Source organism: Lytechinus variegatus, chromosome 4 (genome assembly GCF_018143015.1).
Source record: "Lytechinus variegatus isolate NC3 chromosome 4, Lvar_3.0, whole genome shotgun sequence".
Classification (NCBI taxonomy): Eukaryota; Metazoa; Echinodermata; class Echinoidea; order Temnopleuroida; family Toxopneustidae; genus Lytechinus; species Lytechinus variegatus.
In genome coordinates this window covers 53,677,513-53,694,821 of record NC_054743.1, presented here as the reverse complement: position 1 = coordinate 53,694,821, position 17,309 = coordinate 53,677,513, and the positions used below count along the sequence as shown (strand labels likewise).

Sequence of the window (17,309 nt, the reverse complement as noted above, 5' to 3'; positions counted from 1 at the left end):
CATAACAAAATGTATATAAAATATATGTTAACTCCTTAGCATTTCAAAGCAATCTTGAAACATATCCTGGTCATTCGTTCATTAATCTGAGATGTTCGTGATTAAAATCGTGAATTCTCTTTTATTTTGTTTCCTATTTGCCGTTCTCGGAATAGTGCTTCATTTATCTTTCTTTGAGAGTTCATATCGAAAGGTATTATTTTAACTCTTTAGCATCTCAAAACAATTTTGAAACATGTCCTGATCATTCGTTCATTAATCTGAGATGTTTATGACTTCTATTTTATATCCTTTTGCCGTTGTCGGAATAATGTTTCATATATATATTTCTTAGTGGGTGTTGCAAGAAAATATTTGCGATTCAATTGCAAATTTTCTGTTACAATTTCACAACTGATTTTTACAACGTTAGCTGAGCAAACCAGATTAATACCTTGGTCACATTTACTCTACGACGGCGAGTTGAAAACAGCCGTTTTAACATTTTTTTTTGGTACTAGCTATACATACATGACACAGGTGGCTTGAATAAAAATGAATAAAACGGCTGTTTTCGACTCGCCGTACGGCCGCCGTAGATCAAATGTGACCGTGGTATTAACTTCGTGTTTCAAGGCACAGATTAACAATCAATTACTAATTTGGAATTAATTACAAGACATAATAGTGATTGATTTAGGGACCAAGAATAGACTTGCAATTGATCGCAAGTTTCTTGCAACACACCAATAAAAAGCTCATAAAGAAAGGTATATAAAATATATTTTAACTCCTTGCACCTCAAATCAAATTTGAAACATGTCCTGATCATTCGTTCCTTAATCTAAGATGTTTGTGACTTCTCTTTTATTTTACTTTCTTTTCGCCGAGAGGTGTTGAGGAGTTAAAATATATTTTATACACCTTTCGTTATAAATTCTCTAGGAAATATAGAAGCATTCATATTCCGTCAACTGCGAAAAGGAAATACAATAAAAGAGAAGTCACAAACATCTCAGATTAATGAACGAATGATCAGGACATGTTTCAAAATTGTTTTGAGGTGCTAATTAAGGAGATGAAGTAAATTTTATATACCTTGATCCTTAAAAACTAAGAAATATAGTCACTGCATACTTGTAACTCATATTTGAGTGATTTCGGGTGATTTCATGCAAGGGTCTAGAGTGGGCCATAATCGGGCCATAATATGCCTGCACGTCTATCATATGTTATAGAAGTGTTGGTGTATTGTTGAAGTTTAATAATGACCCTATATAGCTAGCTACTTCGACCCGTTGAACCTGACTGGGATCAATATTCGTCAATTACGCCGTCTAGCACGTTTTGAGAACAATGGACGAAGGTGTGAAAATCACAAAGCATCCAACAATAGGAAGAATCCTTTTCAAGAAGCTATGCTAAGATCTCTTGTGTAGCGGTTTGAATGTGAATTAACCCTGGACGCCTGAATGGTCTAAAGAAATTACGCATATTTTATCTTCAAGACAAAAAAGATAAATCAATGAAACAAATGTGTGTGTTTTACTTTTTACAAACGTGTATCAATTAATCGAACATCTTATTTGCTGTATTGATGAAGAGTACCAGGTCGATAACATGATTTATTAATGACACCATGTGAGTTCTCAAATAATGGTACAAGATTTTAGAAAAAAAAGTTTTGGGTGTCGTCTCGTTTATATCAAATCTCAGCAAATATTGAAAAGTTTCTGAAATGTCATTACTTTGAAAGTATGCACTTCATTAAACGTGCACATCAGGATGGTCTCCCATCCTGATGGGAATACATTTTGCCTTGTCATGGGGAAACTCCCCATGTAAGGAGACAAAGGAGCTGCACTCCTTCCCTATCATTTCAGCGGAAAGGAAGTGATTACTCAGAGAATTCGGAGATGGAGGGGAGAAAGAGTAAGGATCTGTCTATTCAAAAAACAAATGGAAGAAACATAAATAGAACGGGGGGGGGGCGGCGGAAGGAGAGGTTTGCCAAATAAGAAATTATGAAAACATTCAGGTCACTGTATCAAAAGCAAGTTGAAGTTCAACTATTCAAAATTTAAAAAAATATATATCACATTATAGTAAAAATATAGGCCTACATGCGATGCAAGTCACTACAGTAATAGTATGATTTTTTTGTAAATGAAAAATATGCATGTCCTCTTCCTCCTCTCCTTTTTTCTCTCACGTCATTATCCTGATCACTTCAATCTATCATAATTATGATTTATCATTAATCTTTAATTTATTTTGAACACTATCATGTTAAGGATTGGTATGTGATAATTTATTAATAAAACATAACTTGAAAAAACTATATAGCATAGACAAATTGGTTAAAGCTCCCCCCCCCCGTGGTGCAAATCTAGCTGGTCCAACAGTTGGGTAATAACAACGTATATTGGTATATTCCATATTTATTATTATTCTAAGGTTGCGTATATAGAACATGGTTTAATCCTGACAAAATGGCTTTTATTATATTTCATTTTACTTTATTTTCACCATTCGTTGTGCCCAATTTCGGCTCCAACTACTCTCTTCCTTTCTATTCGTTTCAACGTTTCCTCTGCCTCTACATCAGGGGGGGTACTTAGATTTGGACAGGGGTGTGCGGCTGAAGGTTCAAAACCAATAACCATTATGGGTCATTTTGGCTAAAAGGCACCCATTATTAGGGATTTATTAAAATTTGACCCCCCCAAAAAAAAAATGGAGAATATGGACCCACGTTTAATTCCAGTATCTAAAAATTAGGGCCATGTTTCGGGATTTTTCAGCATAAAATGTAAAATCAAACCCCATGTTTAGGGATTTCTTTTTAAAAAAAGCGACCCATTCCAGCGGCACATCTGCCTTATTTCGTGAGTACCGCCCCCCCCCCCCCCCCCGGTGGTCTGAATGTATTCAAAATTTTCTGAACGCTAAAATATGACTTTATTGCTCATAATTAATTACCTCGTATTTTTTTCTATTTATGCCTCGACTGCACTGATTTTTGCTTTTTGCAATTTGCAGATACCATATTAAGACTCGTGAAACGAAAATTAAACGGCACGCACAAAATTTACAATTTGAAGCCAACACCGAGCTCTATCTAATGAAATTAGATCTAACTGTTGTCTTGTCGACGGAGAAAGGTCATTTGTTCGCGATTTGGTATATTTCTCCTTATCCTGGGGCTGGCTTCAAATTGTAAATTTTGTGCGTGCCGTGGAATTGTTTTATCACAACTTCCAAGTCCGGACGGCTGCACACGCGTTGATCCTGTTGACTGTATCCACCGTCTTTTGACTTGTTAGCTCCATGGGCATGGTACAACTACAAAGTACAAGAACAAGTCCTGCATTTGCCTGGTCTTTGGCAGATAACATCCTCTCTTTTTCGAGGCTCAGGTTGTGGAGTAGGGATTTTCGTTTATTTGGTTCTCTGGTTATTTTATTGTTATTCTTTTACTGGCATTTGATCTATTCATTACTTTCTAATACTGCCTGGCCAGGGTTAAACTTTGGGGAAATTGCAGAATTTTCTGTTTATGGGGGGGGGGGGGTCGAGTACAAAATTGAAAATCAAATTCTTCGCAAATGTGGATGCATACGTTATACCGAATGTGGTTTATGAAAATATATAGCCTTTAGGTCAATCGATATCTATTAGCATGATTAGGTAAATAAGAGTAGGTCTTATCATCATGTCGGCATCATGTTAAAGGTGTGCTAGCTCGGAAGGACAAGTGGAAAAAGTATATAGATCAACCAGTTGCCTAATTGTGAATGTGAAAACAGATCCTCTTTTTAACCTTCTTTCAATCCTAAAATTCAATTTTTCTTTAAAATTTTGACAAATGTAGCTTACCAAAAACCTAATACAAGTTTTAAAATCATATTTCTTGGGGGAAATCCATGCAGTGCGTTTCCTTCCCCTTAAAAATTCCAAACTTAGGCAATTAACTCTTAAGAAGTCACCATGTAATCAAATTTTTGCCCACGTAATGGCAACCATAGTCCATACGATAAATAGACCAAAGGAGAAAAATTTGTCCATTGACATCGTTTGCTATTATTATGTTACCTGGTTATTGTTCATTCGTTCACTGAGGTTCATGGGTGGAATCTCGAACCAATTGAAGAGTTGCAGCTCTGTAATTACTGATAGCTTGAAGTAGAAGTTCGCCTTGGTGAGAAACACGCGGTGAAACTGTTCAGTATAGGACCTACCTCTAATTTTTAAATGGAATCTCAACAAAAAACAACTGCATACATACCCCCTCCCCACTGTCATGTCATCACCATCGCAATAATCATCATTGACATATAATCATCAAACTTTTAGGATTATCATAATCATTCTCGGCACCTTCATTATCATCACCATCAACATCATAAAACATTAATTAATCATCACCGAGGGGCCGAAGCATTTTCATAGGGTGCATCAATAATTGTCCACCGCAAAATATCCTCTGATCCGCCGCCCATGATCACTGTTTGCTATTCTCGGGATTATTTCACATTGGCGGCGGGAGCAAAAACATTTAGGGGAGGTCCTAAATTTTTTGACACACAAAAAAGGTCATCAACCTAAATTTTAGGGGGAACAAAAACATTAAACATCTCAAGGGAGGGTCCACGTGAATTTAGAGTGGACGCAGGAAACAAAATTGACAAGCAAAAAAAAGTTATCAACAATAAAATTTAGGGGGGCACGCCCCCCGTCCTCTGCTTCCGCCGCCTATGTTATTTCATAATTCTAATGATCAATTATTAAGATCATTGTTACCATCCCATCATCATTATCTCAACATAATTATCATTCTTGTCATTGCTACATCATTAGGATCACAATCACCGTCATTACCTTTCTTATCGATAATGATCATCACGATCATAAAAACCAGCACTGTCATCACATGTTACTCAGAAAACTGATTTAAAGACTTCCCAATTCGACGAATTATTCTCTTAATTGTTTCATATGTAAAGCTCAAGTTATACCTCTTTAATAGAGAGGTACAATCAGTTGCATCGTACTGATAACTGCAAATAATAATAGGGCTCGGGTCTCATTCGAAAAAAAACCCCGCTATAGTGGTAAAATTAATAATAACATCGATGAGTATGATAATCATAATAGTAGTAGTAATAATGATGATGCAAAAAGTTATGTGACTCTAAATACGGCCCTTGAGATTTGGTTCAGCCAACAAAGAGTCAGCATCAGGCAGATGAAGGGGATTTTCAAAGACGTATACTCGGACCCTAGCTAGAGCTGGAGAAGGAAGAAAGAATAAAAAGGAATAATTATTGGTTGGGTCTGAGCATGTAATAGGTCCATGGTCTGAGGGACGATTGTGAGTAATCTTTTCATCATTACAATGTTAACAAGTGCTTTGCTTGGGACAGCTGCACTGGCAAACAAACTCGTAGTCAGCGTCTATCAACCCATTTCATTTCGCACGCGCGTACGGCGGAGAACTGAGGCTGTAACCAAGATCGTTTGCTAGTAGTCTGGACGGGCATGTAATGCGCGGCCGAGTAGATTCTAGGACTAGATTCGTATTCTAAAGCAGAGCGATTCTGCTGATCTCTACATGTGAGTTGTTTTCCAAGCCAATCAGTTATCGAAAATGTAATTGAAAGAAACAATCTATGCCCACAATCTTTGCGAATGGTATAGAAAAAGGCTCGCTGATTTGGAGTCCTAATCATATCGCGATAAATTATCGCAGCTCGAGAAAGTAGTTCGCGGCCGGTGGCCGTGCGCCGAATCACCGGCCAGAACACGGCGACATCTGCCACAGACTAGCCTAACGTTCACGCACGTTAATATTGCGATAGTCAGACCCACATCGATTAGCGCGTTTCACGTGCGATATCTGTCAAGTTTATTTTGGGCGCTACTGTATTTAACATGCCACTTTCATTTATTTTTTGTTACTTTGTATGCACATGTGTAGGCCTTTCATGTATCCACATTTCAAAACCAAATAATGTGAGGGTAGAAACTAGACAGGCCTTTTATTAATGAGTTGATTGAGTCCCACACCAGAATAACAGTGAAATCTACAGGTACTGTACATACATGTATGAACTTATTTTAACTATGTACAACTAGTACACATATAGGCTTCATACTATACAGGCCCACTGCAGGCTGCAACAATTTAAATGTACATGGGACTGAGCTTCATAACAGAACAACAATGAAAATATTCAGGGCTCTCCACGACACCAATTCTGTTCAAATTTATTCAAAGCACTACCGGTGCATGTATTTATGGAATTGAAAAACACTGTACTTGTCAGCATATTTTGTAATGACTTCAAGCATGAATAAAATGACCCATTATGGGTGCTAAATGAATATCTTCTGCTCTATAAAATGCATTTGTGATACGAATGAGTGCACCTATTGTTGGGAACTATAATGTGTGTTCAAACTCTTTACGAGCCTGATCTGAAAGTAGTATTATCACTGAAAAAAAATAGATCATGTAAACTGCAAGATTTTAAAATCTAAAAATAAGTATAAAAAGTAAATTTGTTGATTGAGGGCCTTAATAGCCTAATGGAAGAACATGTACCAGCTGGTGTCTTGAGCTGATCAGATTGATCAACCTATCTTTAAAGGTCAAGTCCACCCTAGGAAAATGCTGACTTGAATAAATAGAGAAAAATCAAACTTAGCATAGTGCTGAAAATTTCATCAAAATCAGATGTAAAATAAGAAAGTTATGACATTTTTGCTTATTTTTCACAAAACAGTGATATGCACAACTAGGAGAGTCATTCGATGATGTCCATCACTCACTATTTTCTTTTATTGTTTGAATTAAACAACATTTAATTTTTGATTTATATGACAATAAGGACCAACTTGACTGAACCATAGAGTATTAAACAATGCTAATTCCACATGTTCAGGGAGGAATTAAAAGTTGTATCACTTGACAATGAAATGAAAATTAGAATAGTATTTTATATAATAAAATACAAAAGAAATAGTGAGTGGATGACGTCATAGTCTCCTCATTTGCATACCAGCCAGGATCTGCTTATAAACTGTTTTGTGGAATTAAGCGAAACTTTATTATGTCATAACTTTGTTATTTTACATCCGATTTTGATGAAATGTTCAGTGTTATGCTTGTTGGATTTTTCATTTTTATTCAAATCAACTTTTTGTTGGGGTGAAGTCCTTTAACATTAACACTCAATATCGGTTTATCACTGGTAAACCATTATTGCAATCTCAGTACCCCTGGTACCAGCATTCATTGTCATGAATGTCTAGTGCTTAGATTGCCAACAACAAGCCTCAGATTAAAAAAAAAACACTAAATGACGATGTGGTAATAAAAAAAATTAGATAATTTTTTTTTTTTTAAAACATACCTTCACTCCTTGCAGCACTGCTTTACATCGCTCCCTTACATCACTGAAAGGGCACTGGATAGCCAGCCGTAAGATATTAGCTAGAAAGCGGGTGGAAGTCACATTCTTGCCTACTGCCGATTCAATAATCGTCCCATCAGCACCGTGGTCCTTGCTGCCAATTTGCATACCATCTCCCGTGCCATTGGGTGATCCGTTTGGCACAAGTTCGCTGCTTGTTATTTCAAGATCGGCCAATGCAAGATTGCGTTCACTCGTATCACGCGTTGCTAGACGACTGAATAACCATCTCAGCTCTGCCTCAGAAGTACGACTCTCCTCCATTACCCGTATTGCTGGTCCGACTGGTTTGAAACCAAACTCTCTTTCACCTTCTATCAAGCCAAGATTTCATTGGTTCGAGACTAAAAGCACCAAACTCCGTAATGTAAGACTGGGGTCACTGGAAAGGAAACCAAAGAAACTAATTCTAGTATAAATAGTAATAGGCCTACTGTAGATCATGAAAAAGGAAAATGTATACTAATAATTATTTATAATCACGTATTATAGATCTAGTCTTTGTGAGATAATAATTTTGATCTATAAATTGTTCTTCAAAACGGCATCACTGATCCGATGGTAAGTCTTAAGAAGTGGTTCAACTTCAAGGGTCAGGCCTATTCAATTGTCTTTGCTTTGTTGACAAATGCCATGGATTCATTCATTGTTCTTCACCCACGATACGGATGCTTGCGTCGCATAACGTGGGTGAAGAACATGTCAATAGAAAACAAGATGGCGGCGTAAACATCGGGCAAGTCTCTTCCTTCTTTTCATGATATTTTTGTCATTTTTTTAATGAATTCTTGTCTAAAAATAAAATCCATAGCATAGAAATGTCGGAAATGAAGTTGTATCCCATTACATTAGCCTAGCCCAGGGGGCCACTTACATTGACGAGTGGATACCATGCGCGACCAAAAAAGCACGTAAAAAGGATGTCTTTTTCACGATAGGGCACGTTACGTACGTGATAAGGTGATAAGGGTGTCAAAAACACAAAAATAATGAAAAAAGGGTATCTATTTCCCTTGGAAAATTACGTGTTTAGGGTCGAATTTGCAGGGATGATAAAACAAAATCAAAATGTTTTATCAAGGATGTCCTTTTTGCCCCAACACTTCGTGTTTAGAGTCCGATTTGCGCGAGATGTAGAATATGGGGTCGTACTAAACCAAATGAGGTAAAGCCGACGACCGAAGGACCCGTAACAATAAAACATTCCTGTACTTATTTAGGGGTTCATTTCAGGGAATATTTGCCAAGAGTATCGTTTTGTTTCCAATACTTGTTAAGGGTCACTCATTCAATGAACAAGGTTATAATATAACCTTGTTCTCAGTTATATCTCCATGTGTGACAAAATAAGGGTGGCAATGTTTGGCTTATTTTCTCTTTTTCTTTGGGGCAAATGCTTGATTTTTTTTACACTGACAGTTTCCATTAGACCTGTTAATTCATCCTGCTTGGCTCTTAGGCTACTTAAATTTGATTCTTTATATCATTTTTTCTTAATTAAAAATAGAGATCAAAAAATGAAAATTTTCTTGCCATATTACTTTCCACCAATAGAGGGCGTACACAAAAATATGCCCAAAATTCAAGTTTTTGAGCGCTCTGGTGAATACAAAAATTATTCCCACATTACTAATGATAAATACATGTATGGAAATTAGTAATTTTGGTCACAAAAGTGATATTTTAATGATTTTTTTTAAGTGTGTGCTCTATACAGCATTGGCATACCATAGTCCTACCTGTACCTGTAGATTCTCCACAGGCACAGGCCAGATGCGATGGTACTTGGTAGCAGTGAACAAGTTATTCCTCAGGTAGGGAGGACAAAATGAAATCCTAGAATTTTTATTTGAACGTCTTTACAATTAAATATACAATGAATAGAAAGAGAAAATCAAACCAAAACAAACATACCAACTCCCATTTCCAAAGGTTTCCTAAAAGTGAAGATATTAAGTGTCAAACTATGACCTTTGACGTGAAACGATAAGCAGCTTAATCCCCGTAACTCTCCCGTACTAATTGTCGCTGATTGTGGTCGTTGATCATTTTCAAACGGAGGGTCGATAAGGAAGTTCAAGGACCTTTTGCCCATTGTTATGCGAATTCAAATTTGCCGCTCGAGCCCAGCCAAACGCTAGGCCACGCCCACTGTGCCACGCCCTCAGAGCCAGTGCTAGTTTGCGCACAAGGCGTAAAATGTATTTATTATCAAAAATAAATTAAAAACCGTCATATAAATAGAAATCTACAATTTCCGTTAAAAATAAACGACAATTCGAATTTCATACCTGTAAACGAAGAAAATTTATCACATCGCACTTTGTGATCATGTTTTTGGTGGATGTTATTTCCATTTTCCTTCCCTGTTCCAACACCGAACGGACTGAGTGACGGAGTCACGCCATGCCTTCTGGCACACAGTTCGCAACGAGCTGTACTGTCTATCTGCGGCGCGGGGCCGGAGAGCTATGAATCTAGATTGCCGCTTTCGCATTGCTCTGTCTTCCATTGCCAATTTAGTAACAGCGTTGCCATTCGCTAATTTGCATCCCCAAATTTTGAAATTTGGGAGTTTTAGAAGCTTTTTAGGATAAACAAAAATATGCTAGGATTTAAATATATAAAAATATATTTTTCTCAAAGGAATATTTAAAGGTTTTAGCAAAATAGTAAAATTCGCCAATTTTCAGTAATACAGGGTAGTGATAGACGATCAATCATAGAGATAAAGATTTCTGTCGTCTAAATTTTCTTGAACACCGTACTGGTATCTGAAATATTGTACTGACTCAATGCACGGTAATTTAGACGATCGAATACTTTTTATCAATGTTTTTTTCTCTTGTTAATGCATCTTGTTAAGATTCAATTTTGGTAATTGTTGATACGCATGAGTATTAATTTCCAGTATCTTTGAAGTTCGATGCATAATTTGTATAATTATTCATAATTTATAATCGATAATTATTCAAGGTACAATATTTATTATACGCCAGTGGCGGACTGTACCAGACTGGAAAAGCATGATATGAGATATGGATTGATTGATTTCTAATCATGTTTCAAATAATTGTCAAAATTTGATTATGGAATGTGAGTTTTGATTTGAGAGAAAAGAAAAACATCCTTTAAAAAGACATCAATACGGGAAATTTGATCCCTTCAATGTAAAGTATATAGGCATTGAGGGGAGGGTGCTCCCTAACGTGGGGACGGGGGGGGGGGGGGGTTATCTGGAACATCACCCTTTTTTATCAGTGTTTCTTCTCTCTCTTGTCATTTAATACATTTTGTAAATATTTCATTTGTAATTGTTAAAACGCATCAGTATTTATTTCCATTAAGTTCGATGTATAAACTATAATTTGTATAATTATATGGAATATTGATTCATTGTAGAATTTATAATCAGGTTTCAAATAATTTGTACAACTTGTTTATGGAATGTGAATGTGTATTTTGATTTGAGAGAATACAATAAAAACATTCTTAAAAAAGAAGAAGTCGTCTCATTTTCCTTGAAGGATTGTATTGACTCCTGTAAGAATAAATGTTGACGATGACAATAATGCTGTGATAAGGATAGTTTTGATGATTGATAATGACTATACACGATGATGATAATTACGATGATGACGATAAAGATGATCATCGTATGACGATAATAATGAAAAAAAAATGAGGCGGGATCACGACGGTGCTGATCATAATGATGCCGTGCTTATGATGAGAATTATATTTCACATGGGTTCAAAGACATAAACATACACAGACCGTATAGATACATGTAGACAGATATACCCATTTAAAGATATAGATATTAGGTAGATAGATATTGTGATAGGCAAAACATCCAGATAAATAAGATGGATTGATAAAAAGATAATTTGATATGAATACAATCATGTATATAAAAATATAGATAAATAACATCAGAATGACATCATAGATAGGTAGGTGGCACTGACGATGGCCACACAAAGGCGTACTGGACATATGTATTACACAGCAACGTCTCTATGTAGCCATTCCCAGGGCCAGCCTTTTCTTAGCCGTCGACGAAAGCTCCAATCCACTTTCTTGCATCTTGTCCTCTTGACTCTCCAAACGATGGAGAAATGAGGTGAAATCTAGATTCACGGTGTACTTCCCATACTGTTGCCGACTTAAGAATTCTCGACTTAATTGTTGACTTAAGACTTATCGACACCAGCAATATGATGTGAGAAATGGGAATCTTCCTTCGCACTTTTCCAACACTGTTGCCCATAATGAATGAATCGATGAATCGAGTGACACTGGGAAATTGGCTTAGTTCAACACTGTATTGTATTTCTTGTAAAATATTGTCGTGTGATATGTGAATTTTGTTAATGTAAAAACCTGTATCTTTTGATATTTTATGAATAATAAAGTACCTCAATTGAGGATAAATAGAAGAAAAAAAACACTGGACATAATTATTACACAGTGTGGACCTAGTCCAATAACCCAGTGCCACCACAGACTTTCTTCAGAAGTTCAGTAGACCAATCAATTCTAGCTTAGAATTGCACTTCCTATACGGTTGCAGAAGGAAACTGGTATAATGCACTCTCGTTGGAAATACAAAACAGTGTAGAGCTCACTAAGATGGATAGAAAGACATGTAATAATTTGATATAAATACATGAATTGAATTGAATTTATTACAGAACGTCACCAGCAATTGCCAACATTTTGTTCAAAACAAGAAAATATATACACGTTGAAATAACATGTATATCAATAAATAACATGGGACTGGCATCAAGATAGATGGATAGATAGGTGGCACTGAGAACAGGTACACAGCAAAATTGCTGGACATATATTACACAGCATTTTTGCTATGTACCCATTCCCAGGGCCAGCTGTAGCCTTTTCTTATCCGTCGACGAAAGCTCCAATCCACTTTCTTGCATCTTGTCATCTTGACTCTCAACGATGAAGAAATGAGGTGAAATCTAGATTCGCATAGCTCTTCTTAAACTGTCGCAGATTTAAGATTTTTTTCTTCTAATTCTTGAAAATATGTTCTGAGGGTAGATGATTCGGGCGACACTGAGGATTTTGCATACAGTGATGCACTAGACATTATTACACAGTGAACCAATATAGGCAAGGTCCCAGGGCTACCTGACTGTACCATACGGTTGGAGATTGTAGCACAAGGAAACTGGTACAATAGGCTCTCTCGCTCGTAATCCAAAACAGTGTAGAGCTCACTAAGATGGATAGAAAGACATGTAATGATTTGATATAAATACATGAATTGAATTTATTACAGAACGTCACCAGCAATTGCCAACATTTTGTTCAAAACAAGAAAATATATACATGTTGAAATAACATGTATGTCAATAAATAACATGGGACTGGCATCAAGATAGATGGATAGATAGGTGGCACTGAGAACAAGTGCATAATAAAAATGCTGGACATACATTACACAGCATTTTTCATATGTACCCATTCCCAGGGCCAGCTGTAGCCTTTTCCTAGCCGTCGACGAAAGCTCCAATCCACTTTCTTGCATCTTGTCATCTTGACTCTCAACGATGAAGAAATGAGGTGAAATCTAGATTCGCATAGCTCTTCTTAAACTGTCGCAGATTTAAGATTTTTTTCTTCTAATTCTTGAAAATATGTTCTGAGGGTAGATGATTCGGGCGACACTGAGGACTTTGCATACAGCGATGCACTAGACATTATTACACAGTGCACCAATATAGGCAAGGTCCCAGGGCTACCTGACTGTACCATACGGTTGGAGATTGTAGCACAAGGAAACTGGTACAATAGGCTCTCTCGCTCGAAATCCAAAACAGTGTAGAGCTCACTAAGATGGATAGAAAGACATGTAATGATTTGATATAAATACATGAATTGAATTTATTACAGAACGTCACCAGCAATTGCCAACATTTTGTTCAAAACAAGAAAATATATACATGTTGAAATAAATTGGACTGGCATCAAGATAGATGGATAGATAGGTGGCACTGAGAACAAGTACACAGGGGAAATGCTGGACATACATTACACAGCATTTCCCCTATGCACTTTTCCCAGGGCCAGCTGTAGCCTTTTCCTAGCCGTCGACGAAAGCTCCAATCCACTGTCTGGCATCTTCATTCTTGTCCAATCTTTGACTCTCAACGATGAAGAAATGAGGTGAAATCTAGATTTGCATAGCTCTTAAACTGTCGCAGATTTAAGAATTTTGTAAAAAAGATATCTTTTAATTCTTGAAAAAAACGTTCTGAGGGTAGATGACTCGGGCGACACTGAGAGCAAGTCTATAAGACTACACTAGACATTATTACACAGTGTACCAATATAGACCAGCTCCCAGGGCTACCTGACTGTATCAAACTCTTGACACCCAACAATTGATGTGAAAAATAAGCATGAATCTCGCTTCGCACACTTGGGCAACACCGTTGCCCGTAATAATTAAGTCGATGAATCGAGTGACACTGGGGAAATTGTCCTAGCTCAACACTGGATGTAATTATTACAGTGTGAAACTAGAGCAATCAACCGAGGGCCACCGGTGTAGACTTTCTTTAGCAGAAATTCTAGCTTAGAATTGCGCTTCCCATACGGTTGGAGATTGTCGCACAAGGAAACTGGTATAATAGGCTCTCTCGCTCAAAATACAAAACAGTGGAGAGCTCATAGATATGAAGACAAGTAATAATTTGATATAAATACATGTATACCCAAATATAACATGGGACTGGCATCAAGATAGATGGATAGATAGGTGGCACTGAGAATGATCTCATAGGAACAATGCTGAACATAAATTATACAGCATTTATCCTATGTGACCGTTCCTAGGGCCAGTTGTAGCCTTTTCTTAGCCGTCGACGAAAGCTCCAATCCACTGTCTGGCATCTTCATTCTTGTCCAATCTTTGACTCTCAACGATGAAGAAATGAGGTGAAATCTAGATTTGCATAGCTCTTCTTAAACTGTCGCAGATTTAAGATTTTTGTCAAAGATTTTTTTCTTCTAATTCTTGAAAATATGTTCTGAGGGTAGATGACTCGGGCGACACTGAGAACAGGCCTATAGTAGTACACTAGACATTATTACAGTGTACTAATATAGGCAAGCTCTCAGGGCTACCTGACTGTACCATACGGTTGGAGATTGTAGCACAAGGAAACTGGTACAATAGGCTCTCTCGCTCAAAATCCAAAACAGTGTAGAGCTCACTAAGATGGATAGAAAGACATGTAATAATTTGATATAATACATGAATTGAATTTATTACAGAACGTCACCAGCAATTGCCAACATTTTGTTCAAAACAAGAAAATATATACATGTTGAAATAAAATTGGACTGGCATCAAGATAGATGGATAGATAGGTGGCACTGAGAACAAGTACACAGGGGAAATGCTGGACATACATTACACAGCATTTCTCCTATGTACTTTTCCCAGGGCCAGCTGTAGCCTTTTCTTATCCGTCGACGAAAGCTCAAATCCACTTTCTTGCATCTTGTCTTCTTGACTCTCAACGATGGAGAAATGAGGTGAAATCTAAAATCGCATAGCTCTTCTTAAAGATAGATGGATAGATAGGTGGCACTGAGAACAGGTGCACAGGGGAAATGCTGGACATACATTACACAGCATTTTTCCTATGCACCAATCCCAGGGCCAGCTGTAGCCTTTTCCTAGCCGTCGACGAAAGCTCCAATCCACTGTCTGGAATCTTCATTCTTATCCAATCTTTGACTCTCAACGATGAAGAAATGAGGTGAAATCTAGATTCGCATAGCTCTTCTTAAACTGTCGCAGATTTAAGATTTTTGTCAAAGATTTTTTTCTTCTAATTCTTGAAAATATGTTCTGAGGGTAGATGACTCGGGCGACACTGAGAACAGGCCTATATGAGTATACTAGACATTATTACACAGTGTACCGATATAGACCAGCTCCCAGGGCTACCTGACTGTATCAAACTCTTGACACCCAACAATTGATGTCAAAAATAAGCATGAATATCGCTTCGCACACTTTTCCAACACCGCTGCCCGTAATAATTCAATCGATGAATCGAGTGACACTGGGGAAATTGTCCTAGCTCAACACTGGACGTAATTATTACAGTGTTAGACTAGAACAATTTACCCAGGGCCACCGGTATAGACTTTCTTTAGCAGACCAACAAATTCTAGCTTAGAATTGCGCTTCCCATACGGTTGGAGATTGTAGCACAAGGAAACTGGTAGAATAGGCTCTCTCGCTCAAAATGCAAAACAGTGTAGAGGTCACTAAGATGGTAGAAAGACATGTAATAATTTGGTATAAATCCCGGGGGGGGGGCACTCAGTATATAATGCATAGTGGGTATGTGCCGCGGAGGGGACCCCCATTTTTACACTCAAATTTCCGTTCCAAGGCATAGCATTTTCGCCTTGTTGAGAAAAAGAACAAAGAAAGCCGCTCCAAGGCATAGCATTTTCTTCTTATCGAGAAAAAAGAAGAGAGAAATCCGCTCCAAAGCTTCGCATATTTTTCGTTACGCCGCTCCGATAGCGTTGAATGAGCTGCAATTTTGGTGAAAAGCGGCCGCAGAGCTCCCCGGCGGAGGCCGCGCTAGCTGCATCTTGCACGCATGACCGTTCCGTAGGGATGCATACGCTGGCGATCCGTTCCAAGGACCCCCGTTTTCACAAACATTTGTCGTTCCGAAGCCCGTTCCGAGGACCCTCCTTTTTACAATAAGCCCGCTCCACGGCCCCCGTTTTTTGTCTGGCCCGCGGCACACCCCCACCACTTTTTTGGTCGAGTGCCCCCCCCCGAGGTATAAATACATGTATATCAATAAATAAATTGAGAGTGGCGTCAAGATAGATGGATAGATAGGTGGCACTGAGACCCGGGGGGCCACTTCCATTCACGAGTGGATACCATGCGCGACCATGGGGTCTCGAAAAGCACCCTAAACACGTAATTTCCATATTCTGAAAATGCACCCCTTAACAAGTATTGGCGTGTGAAACCCTACCCTTAACAAGTCTTGGAAACAAAACGATACTCTTGGCAAATATTCCCTGAAATGAACCACTAAACAAGTACATGAATGTTTTATTGTTACGGGTCCTTCGGTCGTCGGCTTTACCTTATTTGGTTTAGTACGACCCCCATCTTCTACACCTTGCGCGAATCAGACTCTAAACACGTAGTGTTGGGGCAAAAAGGACATCCTTTATAAAACATTTAATTTTGTTTTATCATCCCCGCAAATTCGACCCTAAACACGTAATTTTCCTAGCGAAATAGATACCCTTTTTTCATTATTTGTGTGTTTTTGACACCCTTATCACGTTACGTACGTTACGTGCCCTATCGTGAAAAAGACATCCTTTTTACGTGTTTTTTTGGTCGCGCATGGTATCCACTCGTCAATGTAAGTGGCCCCCCCGGGCACTGAGAACAGGTGCACAGGGGAAATGCTGGACATACATTACACAGCATTTTTCCTATGCACCTTTCCCAGGGCCAGCTGTAGCCTTTTCCTAGCCGTCGACGAAAGCTCCAATCCACTGTCTGGAATATTCATTCTTGTCCAATCTTTGACTCTCAACGATGAAGAAATGAGGTGAAATCTAGATTCGCATAGCTCTTCTTAAACTGTCGCAGATTTAAGATTTTTGTCAAAGATTTTTTTCTTCTAATTCTTGAAAATATGTTCTGAGGGTAGATGATTCGGGCGACACTGAGGACTTGCATACAGTGGTGCACTAGACATTATTACACAGTGTACCAATATAGGCAAGGTCCCAGGGCTACCTGACTATATC

General features: G+C 37.9%; 1 protein-coding gene across 1 annotated transcript in view; it reads right to left on the bottom strand.

Moving 5' to 3' along the window:
• The window catches only part of LOC121414327, a 49,014-nt gene that overhangs the window by 13,209 nt on the left and 18,496 nt on the right, over positions 1 to 17,309 (bottom strand). Inside the window, exon 2 of the mRNA XM_041607466.1 lies at positions 7,398 to 7,839. Within this exon, the coding sequence (XP_041463400.1) occupies positions 7,398 to 7,721 (324 nt within the window). The 5' untranslated portion in view covers positions 7,722 to 7,839. The remainder of the gene's footprint in view (positions 1 to 7,397; positions 7,840 to 17,309) is intronic.